The sequence below is a fragment of the Mesoplodon mirus genome (assembly GCF_964341445.2).
Source record: "Mesoplodon mirus genome assembly, chromosome: 16".
NCBI classification, from domain to species: domain Eukaryota; kingdom Metazoa; phylum Chordata; class Mammalia; order Artiodactyla; family Ziphiidae; genus Mesoplodon; species Mesoplodon mirus.
Window position 1 is genome coordinate 1697957 of NC_138992.1, and position 19086 is coordinate 1717042.

The 19086-nt window shown below is 66.6% G+C and overlaps 1 protein-coding gene across 3 annotated transcripts in view; it reads right to left on the reverse strand.

Moving 5' to 3' along the window:
- ADGRB1 (adhesion G protein-coupled receptor B1) overlaps positions 1 to 5740 on the reverse strand; it is a gene marked incomplete at its 5' end in the record, with an annotated part of 71245 nt that extends 65505 nt beyond the window's left edge. For all 3 annotated transcript variants that reach the window (XM_082601109.1, XM_082601107.1, XM_082601108.1), the window contains one exon: positions 4969 to 5740. In XM_082601109.1, coding sequence (XP_082457235.1) covers positions 4969 to 5740 — 772 coding nt within the window. The remainder of the gene's footprint in view (positions 1 to 4968) is intronic.
- Between the last annotated feature and the right edge of the window lie 13346 nt (positions 5741 to 19086).

Below are 19086 nucleotides of genomic sequence, written 5' to 3' on the forward strand. Positions count from 1 at the left end.
GAAAGGGCTCAGCAGCCTCCCCGAGGGAAGCTGTGGGGCATTTAGGGTTGGAAAGACTCCAAAGCCCTTGGGGGGGTTGTCAGGGCAGGGGGCGCCCCAGCTGAGAGGTGACGGGCCTGGAGGTGGCGGTGGAGCACGCGGCCTCTCCACTGGTTGTGTGGCCTTGGGCAGGTCACGGCCCCCCAGGCCGGCATCGCAGCCCAGCACACGCCCGGGATGTCACACACTCACACGCTCAGGCTCCAGCCCCCCGCCCGCCCCGCCCCATGCAGGCATATGGAGGGGGCACACGGACACACACAGTGTCATGTACACACACACAGGGACACACGCACTCTCGCCCCCAGCCCTCAGGATGCCGCTTCTTCATTATCTTACATGTCACTTCTGCAATAAAATTCTTTAATTAAAACATGAATATTTAAAACAACCCTTGAGAGAAATGGCACCATCTCACCAGAGGCAGAAAAACGCAGAGAGACTCTGGGAGGGGGAAGGAGGGACAGCCCGAGAGCGGGTGGGAGCGGGCAGGCAGCGCAGAGGGGCAGCCGGCGGGGCAGAGGGAACAGTTGCTCCGGCCTGAGGAACGCTTGCCAGTCGGACGCGTGACGTGGCCATGTGGCATTTGGACAGGCCGGGCGGGGGCAGGGCTGAAAATGGGCCACGGCCTGGCCTGGGCCTCCTGCTCGCTCCGGCTCCGGCTCCACGGCTATGGAGGGACGTGCCTGAGCCAGCCTCCCCTGGCATGCGTGAGGGGACGCGGAGGCAAGATATGGGGTCTGGATCTGCTGTGTGTCTTCTGAATTACTGCTGGACCTCTCTGGTCCATATACCACCCCACCCCTACACACACATGAACACACACACACACACCCTCCCCGCAGGGCTCCTGCAGGAGAAGCCCCAGGCAGGACCACCAGGTGACCAAGGGCTGGCTCTGCTCTCTGTCTCCCCCATACAAGCTGTGTGACCCTGGCGGCTGCCTTAACGTCTCTGTGCCTCCTTCCACTCAGCAAGGATTAATCAAGGGCCTGCTGTGTGCCAGGTACTGGTCCACACACGGGGCTTCGTCAGAGAGCAGGGCCAACTCCCCTGCCCTGTGGTGGGTACGTCCTGGCAGGGACAGGGAATGAGGACACAGGAAATTCTCCAGTGTTCCCAGGCGATGCCGTGTGGGAAGAGAGAGAAGGAGGGGGAGAGAGAGTGTGAGGCGACAGCAGGGCCGGGGCATCTTGAGGAGGTGCCATCGGGGCAAGCACTCGAGGGAGGGAGCCCTGTGGGCACGCGGGGGGAGTGCTCCAGGCCAGGGCGTCTTGAGAAGGTGCCATGTGGGCAAGCACTCGAAGGAGGGAGCCCTGTGGGCACACGGGGAGAGTGCTCCAGGCCAGGGGACAGCCCATGCAAAGGCCTTGGGCAGGGAGGTAGGTGCCTCGCTGGGGAGCCGTCTCTGGGAAACTGGCAAGAGCTAACTGGTGAAGATGTGGGTGCTTCCTGCACAAAGGAAACACGCAGAACACGGCGACTGCCACTACTAAGGTCACGTTTACTCCCAAGGTCTCAGAAGCATCAGGACCTCCTGAGTCCAGGGCACGGGCATGGGGTCTAAGCTGCCAGTGGGCCGGGGCGACCACGTCCTGTGCCCCCCGCCCTGTGGAGTCAAACTCCTCGCTTCGTGGCGGCAGCCCCAGCCCTCATGCCCTCCGAACTGTCTTCCACGAGGCTGCCAGCCCTGACACATAAACTTGACTTGTGCTTTGTCAGGATTGCTGAAATTGGCTTGCACAGAGCCAGCCTAAACACACACACACACACAGCAAATACATACCACAAGTGCACACCTGCACATGCTCACATGCACACGCGCACAAACACGATGCACACAGATGCCCGGTGCACTGCACACAGGCACGCACACACGTATACACCAGCCATACACTCATGCACATACTCACACATGCCCGATGCACTGCACACACGCGCACACACACTGTGCATGCACAGCACACACTGGCAACGTGCACGTGAACACATATACATGCCATGCATACACAGACATGCACACTACATGCATACTTGTACACATGGATGCATGAACACACACACGCTCACGTAACACACTGCACACATACATGCACATGGATGCGTGAGCACAAGCGTTGCACAAGCATGCACACACACACGCACGCCTGCCCACCCCCTTTCCAGCACCAGTTCCAAACATTCCCACTCTCAGAATCTCTGTGCAAAAGCCCAAAGCACCCAGCCATGGTCTCCAAACAGCTCCGCTCCTCCAATCTGTCTCTTTGCCCCCCAAGCCCTCTAGATTCTCTACCTCATAGTAAACACAGAGATTGACATTTCATCACTGACGTTGCTTCTGCTTAGAAACACTTGCACCCCAGTTCTCATTCCTCATAACAATCAAGAAAAGAAGATGTTTTTACTCCTTCAATTTTAAAGACAAGGCCCAGGGACACAGCGAGTGTGGGGCCGGCTGGGATTTGAACCCGACCTGGTCCTATCATGGGGCGCCAGGTCCCAAGGCTCCCTCTCAAACGACATTCCCAGCAGATGACCCACGGGCCTCTCACGGTCAGGTCCCACTCTGCCCTCTGGATCTTCCTCCCCAGCCCGATCCTCCCTGCCACTTCCCCACCTCAGCTGAGGTCCTCACTCCTGGCCAGAAACCTGGCAGCGGTCCAGCCATCTCCTTCCTCCACGCCCACATCCTTTGCATCAGCAAGTCCGTCAGCTCCACACCCCGCCCCCCCAAGATCCTCCCCCTTCCTCCCATCCAGGCCAGCGTCAGCTCCCTCCTGGATGCCTGCAGTGCCCTGTCCCTGCCCCGATTCCCCCTCTGAGCCAGACACTGCATTTACAGCCCCAGCGATGTCACCCTTCTGCTTAAAGCCCCCCATGGCCCTTCAGCTCTCATGATAAGATGCGAACTCCGGCCGGGAGGCCTGTCCACCGCACCCGACTCCAGCAGCGGGCCCCGCTCCCTCCAGCACCGATGTCACAGCCCCACAAGCTCCTGCCACTTGCCACACATGTATCACACCAGCCCCGTCCCCTTGACCTTCTCCCGTAAGCTCCACACGGCTCCAGCTATACCAGGTATCTACCCGGCACGGTCACTGCCCCGAGATGCTAATAGAGATCAGCTCTTGCGCTTTGGCTTCCAGTGTGGGCCAGGCCCCAGGGCAATCAGGTCTGAGGTGACTGAATAGTCCCTCAAAGCGGCCAGCACTTTGCCAACGAAGACGCTGAGGCACAGGGGCAGGTGGCCACTGGGAGTGGCTGAGCGACATGTCCGGCCAGGCCCTTGCCCCCCTGGTCCTCCTGCATCCACCCACCTCCCAAACTAGCCGCCGGCCCGGCACCTCTGCTCCATTCTCCTCCTCCCCATGCCCTGAGGACCACTCCCACCACCACGCTGCGGGGCCTGCCCACGCCAAGGTCACAGTGACCTCTACCTTGCCCAGCCCGAAGGTCAGCCCTCCCAGCCTCCCACGCCATCACTGGGGGGCCCTGGCACAACTGATAGAAGATGGGGGTTTTCTGATGGTTTCCTGGGCACCACCCCGCCTCCACCTCCCGGGGCTCTGCCCGCCTCTTCCCTCCTCTCCTGATCCTCTCCAGCTATGCTCACCACTCCATGGAGGTTTCTAATCTGGGATCCATGGCCCGGGGCCCATGAATAGAACCATGTTCCAGGATAGCTGGGTTCCTTTGTCACCCCACGTAGCTTCTTTGATGCCTTTACAGACGTTATTCAGAGGAATCCATCGGCCTCACTGGCTCCGGAGACACCAAGAGCCCTGGACCACGTCACCTGGTCCCACGGTGACCTGCCCGCATGAACGCCCAGCCCAGCCTGGCCCCCGGACGCCCGGCACGCTGTCTGGTGTCTCAAACTCCACGTTCGGTGAAGAGCTGTCCCCTGACGCAGCTCCAGCCTCCTGAGACACCCTGGGTGTCCCGCTCCAAGCACACGCAGGGTCTCCCTCCTGCCCCGATGCCAGGGGGCCCGCTAGGTGTCCCATCCCACTGATGGCGCCCTCCTGTGCAGGTGGCCGTCTCACCGAGGAACCCAAACTGCTAAGAAGGTGCGACCAGCCGAGCACACGCCCACCCCCACCTTTGCCCTGCCCTGCCCTCTGACCCGCACGGGGCTCACCCGCACCCCTCCCAGAACCTCGAACACAGCCCCCCTGACCAAGTGACCCCCTGACCTCCAGGTGACATGCAGCCCCGCCACCAGGGTCCCCCCCGCCCTGCGATGTCTTCATCACCACCTGACATGCCTGTTTCTTGTGCTTTGCCGTTTAACACCGCCCAGACCCAGAAGGCAGCTCCAAGAGAGTGGGGCTTTTTTGTTTTGTTTTTGTTGTTTCTTGTCTTCATTGCGTGTCCCCGGCACCTAGAACACCTCACAGGCGCTGGGTAACTAACTGCTGCACGATGGTTTGCATGGCTGTAACCACGTGCAGTCCCCACGCTGCATCTCCTTGACCACATGAGTCCACTCTGCTCACTTTTTCTCTCGTGTCCCAGGAGGCCCCTGCAGACCCCGGCCACAGGCCACAGCAGCCTGCTGGCCCATGAGAATGGTCCTGCGCGAAAAGGGAGGGACCCTCCCCCCAGCCAGGAATCTAAAACTCCCTCATCCTGGGAGAAATCAGACCCATTCTTCCTTCCTTCCCTCCCTCCCTCCCTCCCTCCCTCCCTCCCTTCCCTGAGCACTTAGCAAGCACCATGAGGCAGGCACCCCAGCACCCTGGGGGCTAGAGGCAAGCACCCCAGGCTGCCCATTCTCAGCGAGCCTGCAGAGAACTTCTCTCTTTGCACTTGGCTTCCCAGAAGTGCTCGGGGGATGGGTGGCCAGCGCAGCCCTGCAGAGAAGACCCTTCCCACCCACCGTATGGCCAGAGAGCCACCCCAGGGCCTCTCCTAGCAGTCACTCACCTGGAGCGCCATCCCCGCCCCGGTCCTGGGTCAGGCTGGTGAGGCAGTTCTCGGGGCCACCAGCCATGCCGTCCCTCAGGCAGACGTCCCCGCGAGGCACCAGGGAGCCGGAGGCAGGGTCGCCGGTGTCCCCGCCCAGGCAGGCACAGGGGGTCTGCATGATGCCACAGGGGTGTGAGCTGCGGCTGCCAGCCAGACAGGCGTCCAGCCAGCGGCACAGCATCTGACAGGCGGCCCGGCTGGGGTTGCGGTTGCCCACGACCAGGTACTCCACGGAGAAGTCGTCGCTGGGACCGGGGGGCCCGTCCTGGGGCGCGGGGCCGTCGTCCTGGGGCAGCCGCTGCCGCTGCATCTGCAGAAACTGCTTGCTGGCCTGCAGGAAGGCCAGGGGCGCCGAGGGGTCGCAGAGCCTCAGCACCTCGTCGAAGCTCTCCACGCCCAGGTAGGTGCGTGTGGACTCCAGGAAGGAGTCGAACTGGTAGGTGCGGACGCGGGTGGGGCCGCTGCAGGAGGGCGCCTTGGCCACCTTCACGTAGAGCGTGTAGCGGCGCGGGTCCGGGTTGCGCAGGGTCCAGGAGCAGCGCGAGGCGTTGGCCGGGAACACGGCAGCTGCCGAGAAGTACCCGAAGAACTTGCCCTGCACCAGCGTGGCACACGGCTCAGCCCCGGGCCCCGCGGCCGTCCCCGCGGCCGTGCCCGCCTGGTGCCCCAGCAGCAGCAGCAGTGGCCCGAGGATCCAGAGGGCGCCCGGGGCGGCGGCCTGGCCCCTCATCCTAGCTCGCGGGGCCGCCAGGGTTCCGCCGGCTGGGCAGGCAGGCGCGGGCCAGGCCTTGACATGCCAGGGTCCGGCAGCGAGCAGAGCGGGCCGGGGCCAGGGGCAGGGCCTTCAAGCGAGGACAGGAGGAGGAGATGGCTTCAGGCGACTGAGTGGGCAGGGGCGGCTCCTAACATCCGGGGCCGCAGTTCCCGCCTGTGGCCGCCAGCAGCAGCTGGAAGAGAAAGAGCAGAGAGGGGACACGTAAGCCCCTGGGGGAGGCTGGGACTCGGCACGCTGGGGGCAGTGCCCGCCCGGGGCTCTGGGCCCCGACACAGGCCCTGGCCTCACTCTCAGGCACCTGCTCTGCGCACCTGTCTGTCTGCCACCTGCCAGCATGTCCACCTGCAGGGGCAGGAGCCAGGGGCCGGGGCCCCTCCTCCCCCACCAAGCCTGAGCGGGAAGCGGTGGGCCGCCCTGGCCAGGGCCGCAGGCCACAGGGGCCTAGGCTGTGCCCGTCTGGCTGGGCAGCCTGGTGTGGCTCCATGGGCTCTGGGCCCGCCCGCCTGCCCTGGCGCGGCCACGGAGGCCATTCCGCCCCTGGGCCTCTGTGGCCTCTCTGACCGTACGCCTCTCCAGCCCTCTTTCAGGGAAGACTCTGCAAACCCAGCCAGAGGGGAAGCAGGGCAGGGGAACAGAGGAGACACAGGTCACTCCAGCCGGTGCCCAGCTCCCGGCAACCCCGCCCCTCTGGGCCTTGCCCGGTGCGGGTGCAGAGACCCCTCCCACTTCTGTTGCGTCACAGCAGGAGTGACCAGTTTTGGGGGGTGAGGGTAGGGTTGGTGCCCCGTCTCTGGGTCTCTGGCTGTGACTATGACATCCACCCACCTCCTGTTGCCCCCCCTTCCTGCCCACACAGCCACTCAGGTGCCCCCTTTGGCCTCCCAGCCATGTTCCTGCCAGGGAGCCTCCCTCTCCCCGCCCCCGGAGTCACCTGCTGCCACCGGGACCAGGCTTCGGCCTGCCCCTCCCCACTTAGCCAGGCTGCTCCCCGCCTCCCATCTCACGATGAGGAAATCGAGGCTCAGATGGGGTCACAGGGAGGGGGCGGGAGTACCCACACTTGAACCCCCCCGATTGACCCCAACCTTGTGGCCCTGGGGTCACCTGCGCTGCACCAGGAGTGGGCGCTGGCTGCGTGCTGCCCGCTCACACCTGGCAGGGGGCAGCTCCCGGCCCAGATCAGCAGGGACACAGCAGAGCCGTCCCGGGCCCAGGGAGCCAACGCTGCCCATCCTGATGCGCCTCCACGTGGACCCTGCAAAGTTCCTTCTGCCTAAACCTCAGCTTCCCCACCCTCCCTCCCCAAAGCCCCTGCTGGGCGTCGTCCCGGCAGCAGCTGAGCGTGTGGGCAAAGGAGGGGGAGCCACAGCAGCCCCCCCGCAGCCCGCCTGGCCTGGTGCCGGCGCCTCGGCTCTGCCGACCGTGCACACGCCGGCCGCCTGCCCACAGGGACTCGCTGCTTCTTGCTGTCTGGGCCCGGCTGGCCGGCGACAGAAGGTCGGTCACTGCTCTGCAGTCCCCTCCTGGCGTCCTTCCTGGCCGGCCTTGTAGGCAGAGCAGGGAGCTGGGCGTGGGCAGCCTCGGGCTGGCCAGGATGGCTGGACACGGGCTGCCCCACTCATGGCTGTGTGGACTCGGCCAAGGCCCTCACTTCCCAGCCTCAGCCTCCCCACCTGTAAAGTGGGGGGTGAAGCCTCACTCTCCCAGCATAAGGTCAGCGCTGGACCTGCGGGTTTACCCAGGGATGGAGCAGCAGGCAACCGCGGTAGGGGCTCTGGATCACCAGGGGTGGCCCTGTGGGGCTCTTTAGTGGCCAACGCTCAGGTCCCCTTAGGAAAGGACTTGCAGACCCCTCATGCAGACCCTGAACTTGGCCCCTGCTTCCAGGAAGCCCCTCTTCCGGTCGCGCCTCTAGGCCATCCGGGGGCCAGCCTCAGACGCCAGCATAGCAGAGCCGCCTGCCCTGGCCACCCACTGCCATGTGTGGGAACCGAGAGGCTGGGGCCAGTGTCCCACAGTCAATCCCAGACCTAGGAGGCTGCCTGCAGGGGTGGCCATGGCATCCGATACCTCATCTGAGCCCCAGCCCCAGCTGCAGCGCCCCCTCCCTTGGTCCCAGGCTGGGACCTAATGCAGCCACCAGGCCCCCAGCTGGGGACCCAGCCCCGGGACAAACCCTCTCCGATGCCCCGGAGAATCCCAGGTGGAAGTCGGCAAAGCCCAGCAGAAACTCTGATTGCGACAGCCGACTCATTCTGACTCATCCCCCTTGACCCGGGGTCAAGGCCACCCCAAAACCCAGCACCTTCCCCCAGAGGGGCCTGCCGGGTCCTCAGATGGCCCAGGCCGGGCCCACACTCTCCCCTCCCCACCCCAGCCCCTGGCGGCCCACACCACAGCCCTCCTGTCTGGAAAGTGGGTACAGCCTGGCGCAGACACCCGGCCTCAGGTGTCTCAGACACTCAGCCTCAAGGCTGCACACCTGCCTCCACCACCCTGTGGGCTCGCAGGCCTGGAGGGGCGTCCCAGCCAGGCCCAGCGTGGAGGGAAAGCACAGGAGAAGCAGGGCTCGTGGCGGGGAGGGGACCAACGTTGGGCTCGATCCTGCGCGGGGCACTGTCTCCGCAGGAGCGATCCTGGGGCCCCTGCTATGGCGCAGTTGTGCCGATGGGCACATGGGGGCCACAGACGAACAACCTTGGTGGGGGCCTATAGGTGCTGGGTGCCTGAGGCGGGATCCGGGCCCAGGTCTGCTGCACAAAGCCTCTGCCCTCTGAGAGCTGGCACTGCCCTAGGCCCGGCAGAACTGGCCCTAATCCTGCCCCTGTCCCGGGGACCGTGGGAGCTGGGCCGAGCCGGGGCCCTGCTAGCATCCCTGCCGGCTGGCCCTCATCCACACCAGCTCACTCCGCTCCTTGAGGGCCTGTCAGGGGAGCGAGGCCCACCCCAGTGTCCCGCACAGCGGGCAAGAGGGAGAAGTGAGGATCAGATGCAGGGCAGCGCCCCATTCAGAACTGCCCCTTAGAAGGGTGGCAACACGGGGGTTGGCCTGGGGGGTGAGGAAGGAGGCGGGGCAAAGACGCTCAGGACACAGAAGAGAGCGGCCCCGGCCCCGGCCCAGGCTGGGCAGTGGGATGTGGAGGGGACATTGCTGGCCTGGACCCTGGGGAGGCGGGAGGTGCCCATGGGGACGGGGGATAAGTGGCAGGTCAGGACACCACACCCCCGGGACGGAGGCTCTGGTGTGAGCCTTCAACAGGCTCTTGGGGCCAGGAGATGGCCTAGAAGAGCCCACCCATGGGGTTTTCACACAGGGTTCCACAGGGCGGACCACTCGGGCCACCAGGGGGCCAGACATCCTCTACACCTTGAACAGCTCCACGCCCTGGGCCTTGGGAAAGGCTCTGCCGGCCAGAACGCTGTCCCAGCTCTGAGTCTGAGTGCCGCAGAACTGGCCTGGCCTTGCCTCTTCTGGCTGGGTCTTGGGGCAGAGCTGGGCAGGAGGCCCAGGCCCTCAGCACAGACAGCTCCTGTGCCTGCCAGCGGTCACTCACCCTCCACCTGCCCACACCGCACACCCTGCCCTCTGCCCCGCCCCCAACAGACCCACAGATGCTTTCCAGAGGCTGAGGCCTCTCCATCCCCATTAACTGCCTGCCTGAAACACTCCAACAAGGCCTTGGATAAATGGCTCAGAGGTCCCCTCTAGCCTTGGTCCGGGGCACACCCGTGTCAGGCCCCAGCTCACCCAGCCATGGTGGAGGCCGACCAGTTGAATCCATCCCAGGCCTGGGCAAGCAGAGCTGAGATGGGGTGGGGCGTGCAGGGGAGCCCCTGACCCCACCTGGCACCCAGGGATAGTGTCCTGGAGGGGGCAGTGCCGGGGAAGGGTCCTGGGATGAGGGGGACAGCATCGATCTTCACCAGGGCAATTCCTCTGACGGGGGAGGGGGCACAGGCAGGGACAGCCGGAGGGAGGCTTGTGTGGTGTCTGGGCTGGGAGGGTGGTCAGAGGACAAACAGGGTCATGGAGGTGACCAGGCTTCCAGCTTGAGCATGTGGGCCATGGGCGGTGGGGACCCTCGCTGAGCTGGGGGGACCAGACGTGTGCCCGTACATGTACACGCACGTGCGTGTGCAAACACCTATGTCTCTGTGTGCGCACGTGTGCGTGCCTGCACTGTGTCTGCACACACGCACACGTGTAGTAGCACGCTTGTACAAGGCTCCCAGCAGGAGGAGGGCTCAGCGTGTAATCATGGGATGTGCAGGGCAGTGGGACAGGGACTGGGGCTGGGAGAGGAGTGCTTGCCTGGAGGGGGAGCCCATGGCCAGGATGGAGCCCCACGGAGGCCAAGGCAGGGCCTCAGAGAAGGGCCAGACCAGCAGAAGGCTGGCTCCACACTGGGTGCAGGTGACTGGCGCTGTGGTTCCCCTGGGCCGGCTCACGCCTCCTCCCCTCGGCCACACCCAGCGCCCAGGCCTCCGCTGGGGGTCAAACTCTACAAGCCTGGCGACCACAGGTGAGGGGGGTGGAAGAGGCTCCTGGCCTCGGTGCCGGGGTCCAGCGAGGTTGCTGGTCGCTCCTCTCCAGAGGTGCTCACGGGGGAACTGTCTCCCTGGGGCTGCAGACCCCCTGTCTGGTCTTGGCTTCCCACATCCCAACCTGGGTCATTGCAGCGTCCATCGCCCCCTGCCCATCTTGGGTTACCAAGGACGGTGGCCAATTAGCACCCAAGCCCCCTCAGGCCCCCGCCTCTCCCATCACCTTCTCAGGGCCAAACTGCCCTGCTGCAGGGAAACCCTCCTGGTGTCTGGCCCCCATCCCTTTGGCCAGCGTCTGCCCCGAACCTACCACGCGGCCTCTCAGAGCCTGCAGGGTGGCCTCGGGGTGAGGGACCCCAGAGAGCCAGCCACGGCAGGCGGAGGACGAGGACCTGGAGTCACGGCGACGAGAGAGGGAGACGATGACTGCTTTACTGAGCGCTGACCGCACACAGGACCGGTCTCAGACCTCACGGGACCCCAGGAGGCAGGAGCAGTAGCGGCCCCACTTCGCAGCTGGCAGGGTTGTCACCCGCTGAGGGGTGACGCGCCCTCCTCCCACCACCGTCCCAGACGTATCTGCGCAGGGGGGGACCATCCAGCCCCTGGCCTCCATCAGAAGCCCTGGGTGCCTCGGGATCGCTGCCACACAGGGGCATGGGCTGGACGCCCACCCATCAGCCTCCAGAAGTCTCCAGCCTCACCTCAGTCCGTGGGATCCCCCCCCGCAACTGTCCAACACCCAGGCCTGACCCAGGCCCTGCCTCCCTCCCTCCCCACCCACCCTAGGCCGCCAATGGCATCCCCCGACACCAGCTACAAAAGGCACTCTGTTGTCCTGCCCGGCCCTCAAACAGTGCCCGCCTGTGTGTCCTGGGGAAGGCTGTACTGGGGGAGGGGCGGGTGGGCATCCGCGGCACAGAGGGCAGCCCAAGGGGCCGGCGGCCGGGTGGGGCTGGGAGAGCACGCAGGAGAGGCCCCCCGGGGGCACCTGACCGCCCTGCTCATGGCAGCCTGCCCACCCGATGGGGGCCGCCCTCCTGGGCCGTGGCAGGTCAGGCAGCCAGGCAGGCCTCCGTTCATGAGCAGAGCTGGGGGCGCCGCTAGGAGATCCTGCCCCCAGCCCTCCTGACTGAGTGTGGCGCATCCCAGGCCTTCCCCAAGGAGGCCCCGGCCATGTTCCACGCACAGCAGAGAGGTGGGAGCCGCCAGTGAGGTATCCCCGCAGGGCGGGGAGGGGCCGCCTGGGCGGGGCTGGGCTGCCGCTGGCAGGGAGGCCTCCTTCCCCTGCCTGCCTGCCTGCCTGGGCACAGGGGCTGCCAGGGGAATCTGGCGGGAGGCCAGGCAGAGCTCCCCAGGAGGAAAAAGAAAGGTGCCCCGGCAGGTCCACTGCGGGGGGTGGAGGGAGGGCCCTCTGGTTCTGCTCCAGGCCCCCCCGTACACACCCTCACCCTCATCACACCTCTTCTTGCCCAGGAGCCTGTTACCCAAACCACCTGTAGGCCTTGAAGACACCCTGTGCCCTCAAGCTCCCGGGCTGCCCCTGCTGCCTTGGCCCCTGCCCAGCAGACACCCACCTGTCCTTCAGGACATGGGCCAGGTGGTTGCCCTAGAAGCCTTACCTGAGCCTGCCGGACCCCTCCCCCTCTGAGCTCCCACTGCATCCTGCGCCCCGGGCATGCACACACATGGTTGCATACACACGCACACGATGCCCTTGTGTGCACACAGACACACTCTCTGCAGAGTCCCAGGCGGGGACAGCGAGAGCGTCTGCCCCATCAGCTGGGGCATCCCACCGGAGCGGGGAAGTCTCCTGAGGAGCGGAGGCTCCTGAAATTCTGGGTGTGACATACGTCACTGCCCTCTCCTCTCTGTGTCCCCCTGCTCGGTACCCAGATTAAGCCCCTGCTCCCGGAGAGGGAGACACACCTTCCACGTCCGCTCAGCGGCTGGCCTACAAGTGATGCCCACCCACACCCCACGCCAGGATCCGTTCCTGAGGTTCCCAGGAAGAGGGGCTCATCCAAGGTCACCTGTCCAAGGCCACATGGGGAGGGTGTGAGGACGGTGACAAGATCGGAAGAGGCTGTCAGGAAGGGCCCTGGCGGCCGGCAGACAACACTGAGGTCCCAGGGACGTCCCGGATAGGCCTGGCCAGGTGGGGACGCAGAGGTCCTGACAGCATGGAGTGGGGAGAGGGGGGATGACAACAGAGGAAGGGGGTGCTTAGCCTGGACGTGCTTCAGGAAACCCAGGTCTCCTGGCTCCCGACGCCCCCTGTACCCACCCTAATGGTGCCAGCAGCTGTGGCAGGACTGGCCGTCCCAAGATGTACCTTGGTACCTGGTGCCCAGAAGTATCAAGGCTCCAGACCTGGGCCTCCCCGAGACCCACGGGGTGCCCTCTCCCCTCTCTCCAGGACGGCCGAGGTGAGCGAGGGTGGCAGAGGGCGGGCCGGGAGGAGACAGGGCAAGGCAACCTGTGGCCCAGGGTGAGCGCCGGGGAGGAGGCGGACCCCGAGACCGGGACAGGACTGTGGAGGGACCAGTGTGCACGTGCGGGGGCACCTATGCACACGCGTGTGCAGTGCGTGAGGGAGCGTGTGCGCGGCAGTGGGGAGGGTCGCTGTGTACGGGGTGAATGTGTGCACGTGTGTGAGCGGAAGGCTTTCCGGAGGTGCCCCTGCGCGCTGGGACCCAGACGGTCAGGGCTCTGGCAGGGAGCAGGGACAGTGCTCTCTCTGTTCTGAAGTCACTTGCATCCCGCTGGGACAACTGGGCCCTCCCAGAGACCTGCACTGGCAGCCCCGCCCCCCAGGGCAGCACCTACGTGCCCGGCGCCCGCTCAGCCCCTCTCTTGGGCAGGACTCCCTATCCTAAGTCTCTGAGCCTCAGGCAAGTGCTGTCCAAAGTCCCCAGGCCAAGCAGGAGGGAGGTTCAGTGACTCGGCCAGGCCACCTGGGTCGCACGCAGAGCTCTGAGGCCTCTGCTCACCAGCACTTCAGCTCCTCTTCCTGCAGCCATGCCTCCACCTCTCCTCCCACCTCAGGGACCCGTCAGCCCACGTCTCAGCTGAGGGTCAGCACCCCCAAAACCGGACACAGCATGAGGGGATGGGGACAGCCTGGGTCTCATCTCACTGTCCACCTCGGCCCGAGCCCCTGGAAACCCCCTGCCCTGCAGGCCTCTCCCGGTCCCACAGTCACCCAGCGGGGCCCAGCGGACCTTGGGGACCCCATCTACACCCCCTCCAAGTGAGCCCTCGAGGACGCCCACAGACCCCAACGGACAGGGACGTCGGCGGTGTGATCAGCATGAACTTGGTGCGGATCCAAAGGTGAGGGTGGGGGAGCTGGGGGGGATGGGGCGCAGTGGTGGGGAGTGGGGGGGATGAGACGGTGGGGGGTGACGGTGGGTGGTGAGCCAGGTGCCCCTGCGCACACAGACCGCCTCCATTTGTCCAAAGCACTTACAGGACAAACACAGTTACGCTTGTGGAGCCACAGAACATTGTGGAAGGATAACACAGACCCATTAACAGGAGGACCTGGGGTCTGGGGAGGGAAGGAGACTCCCTTTGCGCTCTAGTCCTCTGGTGCTGCCCCCATCGCAGTTCACTTTCCAATGAGTAGAAATGAACTAAGAGAAAGAGGAGGGGGCGGGGGCTGCAGCTGGGAAGGAGCCTCCCGTCTGCTGTGTGCGCCTGCTGTGTGCTTTCCCCAGCAGCGCCGGTCCTCCCCTACCCTGGGAGCCAGGAGGACAGTGGGACGCAGGGACGGCTCCCTAAGAGATCCGAAACCAGGGGTTTACACTCAGCTGAGGCCACAGGCCCTGGGGTCTCCCTGTGAAGTCCCGCCCTGCAGGGGGAGGGCTTGTGCCTCTGTCACCTGCAGCTGCGGCCGAGGCAAAGGCCTGGAATCAAAGTTCCAACAGGAAGCTCTTTGCCTCTCTGGCCTTACTTTTCCAACAACTGTAAATGGGCAGTGGGCAGGAAGAGGGGCTCTCCCGGTGCCCTGCGGCCCCAGGGTCCTCGGAGCGACGCCAGGTCCCCGGACATGAATGTCCACCTCGGGCCCAGATTCCAGGGTAGCGCACACTCGCATTCTGTGCTGTGTTGTGGGTCTGTTTGTGGTGCACACTGATGGGGCTCTTGGGTGGTGTCAGGGTGATGGCCGTTCTGTGGTGACAAGTGAAGTCTGGAGTCCAGTGCAGTTGTGGGCGGGGCAGCCCCATGCAACCTGGCTGCCCCTAGGAGCACCTGCCATCTCTTTGGCGTGTCCATCAGGCCAAGTCATCACCTCTGTTTACACCCCCCACTGTGGCCCCCACCACTCCCAGGACATAGCCCGGGGCTACAGGGATCTGCGGTCTGGCCCCGCTCCCTCTGAAGCCCTGGTCCTGCCATCCACCTCTTTTCCAGCTCCTGTCTACGCCTCACACCTGCCACAGGGCCTTTGTATGGCTGGTCCCATACTGAGACCCTCGTCATCCTCACCACCACCACCGCTCTTCTCCCAGCTTAGCTGTCACTTCCCTGTGGAGGGCTCTCGGGGAGCCCCACCTCTGGGCTCCTGCAGGCTGCTGTCCTCCACCCCCAGGGTCCATTCACTGAGCCGAGCAGGGTCTCTTTCCTCCTGTACCCCCACCAGCCTTCACACCGGTGGGGGGCATGCCCTCTGCCTCGTCCACGCTGCACCATTAGTCTGAGTGTGTACACGTGGGCACCCACACGTTCAGTACACGTGTGCACGCAGGCTGTGCACAGGGCACCCGGGCCGTGTGTGTTTACACAGAAATCACAGCTCTGACCGATGGCGCAGCTGCAGCCACGGAGGCTGGAGGCCAGAGGGTTCCAGAGGACAATGGGATAGTGTGGGTTTGCTGCCTCGGATGGACTTAACAAAACCCTCCAGGTTTGGGGTTTGGGGGGCGGGGTTAGAGCTTTACTCCCAGGGGTCCACCTCTTGCACACAGCCAGTTACAGGACCTGCCACAGGTAAAATGTGGTTCAGTCAAATACCGCCATCCAGGGCGCACATTCACACAGACCTGCTCCGCGCCACACACAGTCATACATGGGGCAGTTTGCATGCCTACCCACACATGGCGCCAGCCTGCCGGCCGGACACGCAAATACATACATAGCACACATGTACACAGACATGCTCCTCACGCCCGTGCACAGGGCACGGAGGTACGGGGGCCAGGGGAGTGTGGGAAGACACAGGTGACAGCGCTCCCGCCCTGACGCGAGAGCGGAGGGACCGGCGAGAGGGCGGGGGCGGCCAGGGCTGCCCAGGATGGGGCGGGCGCCTGGGCCACGTTAGAGACGGAAGGGGCGGGCAGGCGGCCGGCGGCGCGGGCGCCCTCTCTCGGCCGAACGCGACAGCGCGCCGCCCTCCGCCACCATCACCGCCACCGCCACCGCCACCGCAGCCCCGCGCCCGCCGCCCCTGCCTGAGCTGGAGGCTTCCCCAGGGGGCGGGCTTGGGCCCCAGGACTTGTTCCGGAGGCGGGGCCGGGCCGGGCGGGCCGGCCAGGGGGCGAGGACTTCACCGGAGGTTGCTCGCGCCCCGCTGCTCGCCTGGCCTTGCCGGGTCCTCCTCGTGCCCGTCCCCGCGTCCGCGCGTCCGCAGGCGCCCAGCTGCCTCCGGACCCGGCCGGTCGGGACGCCGCAGACCCAGCACGCTGCGGGCCCAGCACGCTGGACATCGGGACGAGCGCCGAGGGCCTGAGCCAGAAGGGCTCCGAGACCCCCACCCTCGCCCCCATTTCACGGACGCGGCCGCAGAGGTCCGAGAGGGGCCGGAGCCTGCGGACAAGGGAGGGCTCTACAACTTGGCTGCGTCCCCTCCCGGCCCAGGGTCTGGAGGAGAGCGGCGTTATGCCGAGGGCGACGAATCGTCTTTTCCGCCCCCGCGCGGGAGCGTGGCGGGGACAAGCGCCTTTCTCCGGGATCGGAGGAGGCAAACTCCCTGCTCGAGCCTCCGCGCCGCGCCCGCCCGCGGAGCCGCGCGCCGCCCTGGCGCATTCCCGCCGGCCTCGCGCTCGGCCCCCCTCCGCCCGGGCTCCGGTGCTCCCAGGCCGGCCCCCCCACGCCCCCCGCATCCAGGAGCAACAAGTCTGAAAGCAGCGCCGAGCGCCAGCAAGCTAGCCGGGAGGAAGGGCGCCGGGCCGGGCGCGGGGCGCTCCGGTATCCCGGAACGCGCGCAACGTCCGCCTCCGGGGACCGGGCGCGGGCGGCGGGCGCTCGGGGCTGACTCGGTGGGCTGCCCACACCCCCTCCCAAGGCCCCGACTCTGCACGGGCGGGGGCGCGCCCCGGAGCCTCCGCCCCCTCCTTCGCCTGCTTGACCTTGCTCGGGTACTCAAAGCCGGACCCGGCGGCACCCGGGCGTCCGGACGCAGAGTTTCGCTGCCGCCTGCGGTGGTGAGGGAGCGGCTCTCTCCCTCGACCTCCCTCGCTGCCTCCGCGGCGGCGGGGGTCGCCAAGAAATGGAAGGCTTAGGGTTCTAGGAGACGCTCTGGCCGCCTCCTCAGACCCCAGATACACCGTATGCCACCTCCGCATGTGAAAAGGGACCCCAGCCTCCCGTTTGCCCTCTCCACACCGCCCGCGCGGCCGCTGTTCGTAGGGGGCGTGTGTCTGTGTCGCGGCGGAAGGCACTGGGGGTCCCCTTAGGTCCTGAGGGTGGGTTGGGAGCGCAGACCTCCCGGCCCCCTCCCCAACACGTTCGCCAGTCCGCTCCTCTGGCGCGTGGGAGCGCGCCCCCTGCCCACCCACACACCTGCACACCTTTCAACTCCTCGGGAGTTGCCGCTAAGGAATCCTCGACCCAGACCCGGGGGAATGGGACGTGTTTGGGAACGCGCGGAGGGAAAGGGTGCTGAAGGAGGAGCGGGTTAGGACTCGTCCGGTCCCATCCTGGCTCCTTGCGCTCCAAGAAACTTGGAAGCCGAAAATAAAAGTGGGGAGGATAAGATGCCCAGCGGGCCGGGGTTCGGGTGCCTGAACGGGCGCTCTCTCTAGGCTGCCTGGGAAGTGACCCCAGCAGGAGCCGCTGCGGCTCGGCAGAGGTACTGGGGCTGGGAGCCGCATCTGACGAGCCTTCCTGGCCACCTTGCTTCGCGGCGATTTTCAGCTCCGCCGCCCCCTCCCGAGGCAGGCCCGAGACGCGTTCTGCCCTGCCCAGGGGGCCGCGGAGACTAGTGGGAGAGGGCACCCGGCCGGGCCCAGAGCCCCAGCCTGCCCGGGAGGGGGCGGAGGCCAGGCTCATTCCTCGAGGCAGCTCCGCGCGGCTCCAAGCGAGCGCGGCGGCCGCGGAGGGCCGGCGGCCTCGCCCCGCTGGGAATGGGGACCGAGGAGTGCCCGGCGCCTGGCCTCCCCGCTTCCCGCGGAGAGGGCGCAGGGCCGACCCAAAGTTCGGAGCGGCTTATCCGCGCGGCCTGTGCGAGCGAGCGGAAAAGAAGCCGAGAACGGAACGAGCCAGGGCGTTCGTGTGTGTGGAGGGGGCGGACGGGCGCTAGGGTAGCCCTCCGCCCGATCTGGGGATAAGAGAACCTCCGGGGAGTGTCCACCGCCAGTGCCGGGTCTACTGTGAGGCTTCGAGGGAGGCACTGTGCGTGGGGGAGGACATCTCGGGCCCCTACGAGGTCTGTAGGGGCACTGGCTGTGATGAGGGGAAGGGGGACACACTGGGGTGTCCCTCCTGAACCTACCTGGGTCTGCGTGTGGCTGTGGGGACATCTGGGGCTCCCTGAGGCCCCTGCCAGCGTCCGTATGTGGTGAGGACACAACGGGAACGCCTTCCCCAGCCTGCCCTGGGTCTGTGCCTGTGACGGGGAGGGGGTGTCTTCCCCAGCCCGGCCTGCCACCCTGGCCAGGCTGCATATGTGTGGACTGGGGGCAGGTGAGCAGCGCCGAGGAGCCTCTCCCACGTCCAGGTCGCCCCCTCCTCAGCCCCCCAGTGCGGGCGCGCGGAGACCTGCCAGATTCCGTCGCGGCGGCTGGAGGAGGCAGGGGGCGGGGGGATGGGGGGGGTCCAAACTCCCGAGCTCCGAGCGCAAACCTCGGAGCTGCGAAGCTCCAAACGGCGAAGTTAAGAAGTCCGGGCGTCCGCCCCTCCCCCGGCCCCCTCCCACCCTCGCTGCGCCCCCTCTCGCCGCGCCCCAGCCCCTAGCCGCCCGCCGGAGCCTTCCTTACCTTCCCGGCAGCAGCGGCCCCGCTGGCGAAGACTTGATCCGGCGAGTTGCAAATACCCAGGAGCGCCCCGCGTCGCCGGCGGCCGAGCCGGGCGTCCGGGCGGAGGGGGGGTCCTCCTGCCTCCGCCGCCCCCGGCCCGCTCCAGGCCTAGCAGCGACGCCCCCGGGAGCGCACCCGCCGGCGCGCGCAGGCCCCCTCCCCTCCCCCCGCCTGCCGGCGCCCCCCGGGCGCCGGGGAGGTCCGGATGCCCGGGCTGCGGGCGATGCGGAGCGCGCGGGCCCGGGCCCGGCCAGGACGCGGCGCGGCCGCCTGTGCTCCCGGCTCGCCGGCTCCACGCTCGCTCCGCCGGGGCCGCCGCCAACGCCGCGCCCGCCGCCGCCTGCGCCCGCCGCTCCCTCTCTGGCCGCCGCCGCCGCTCCGCTCCTCTCGCCTGCCCCGCTCCTCTCGCCTTTTTTCCCCTTCCTGGGGGGGGGGGGCGAGCCGAGCCGAGCCGAGCCGAGCCGGGGGCGGGGCGGCGCGGGGAGGAGGAGGAGGCCGAGGACGGGGAGAAGG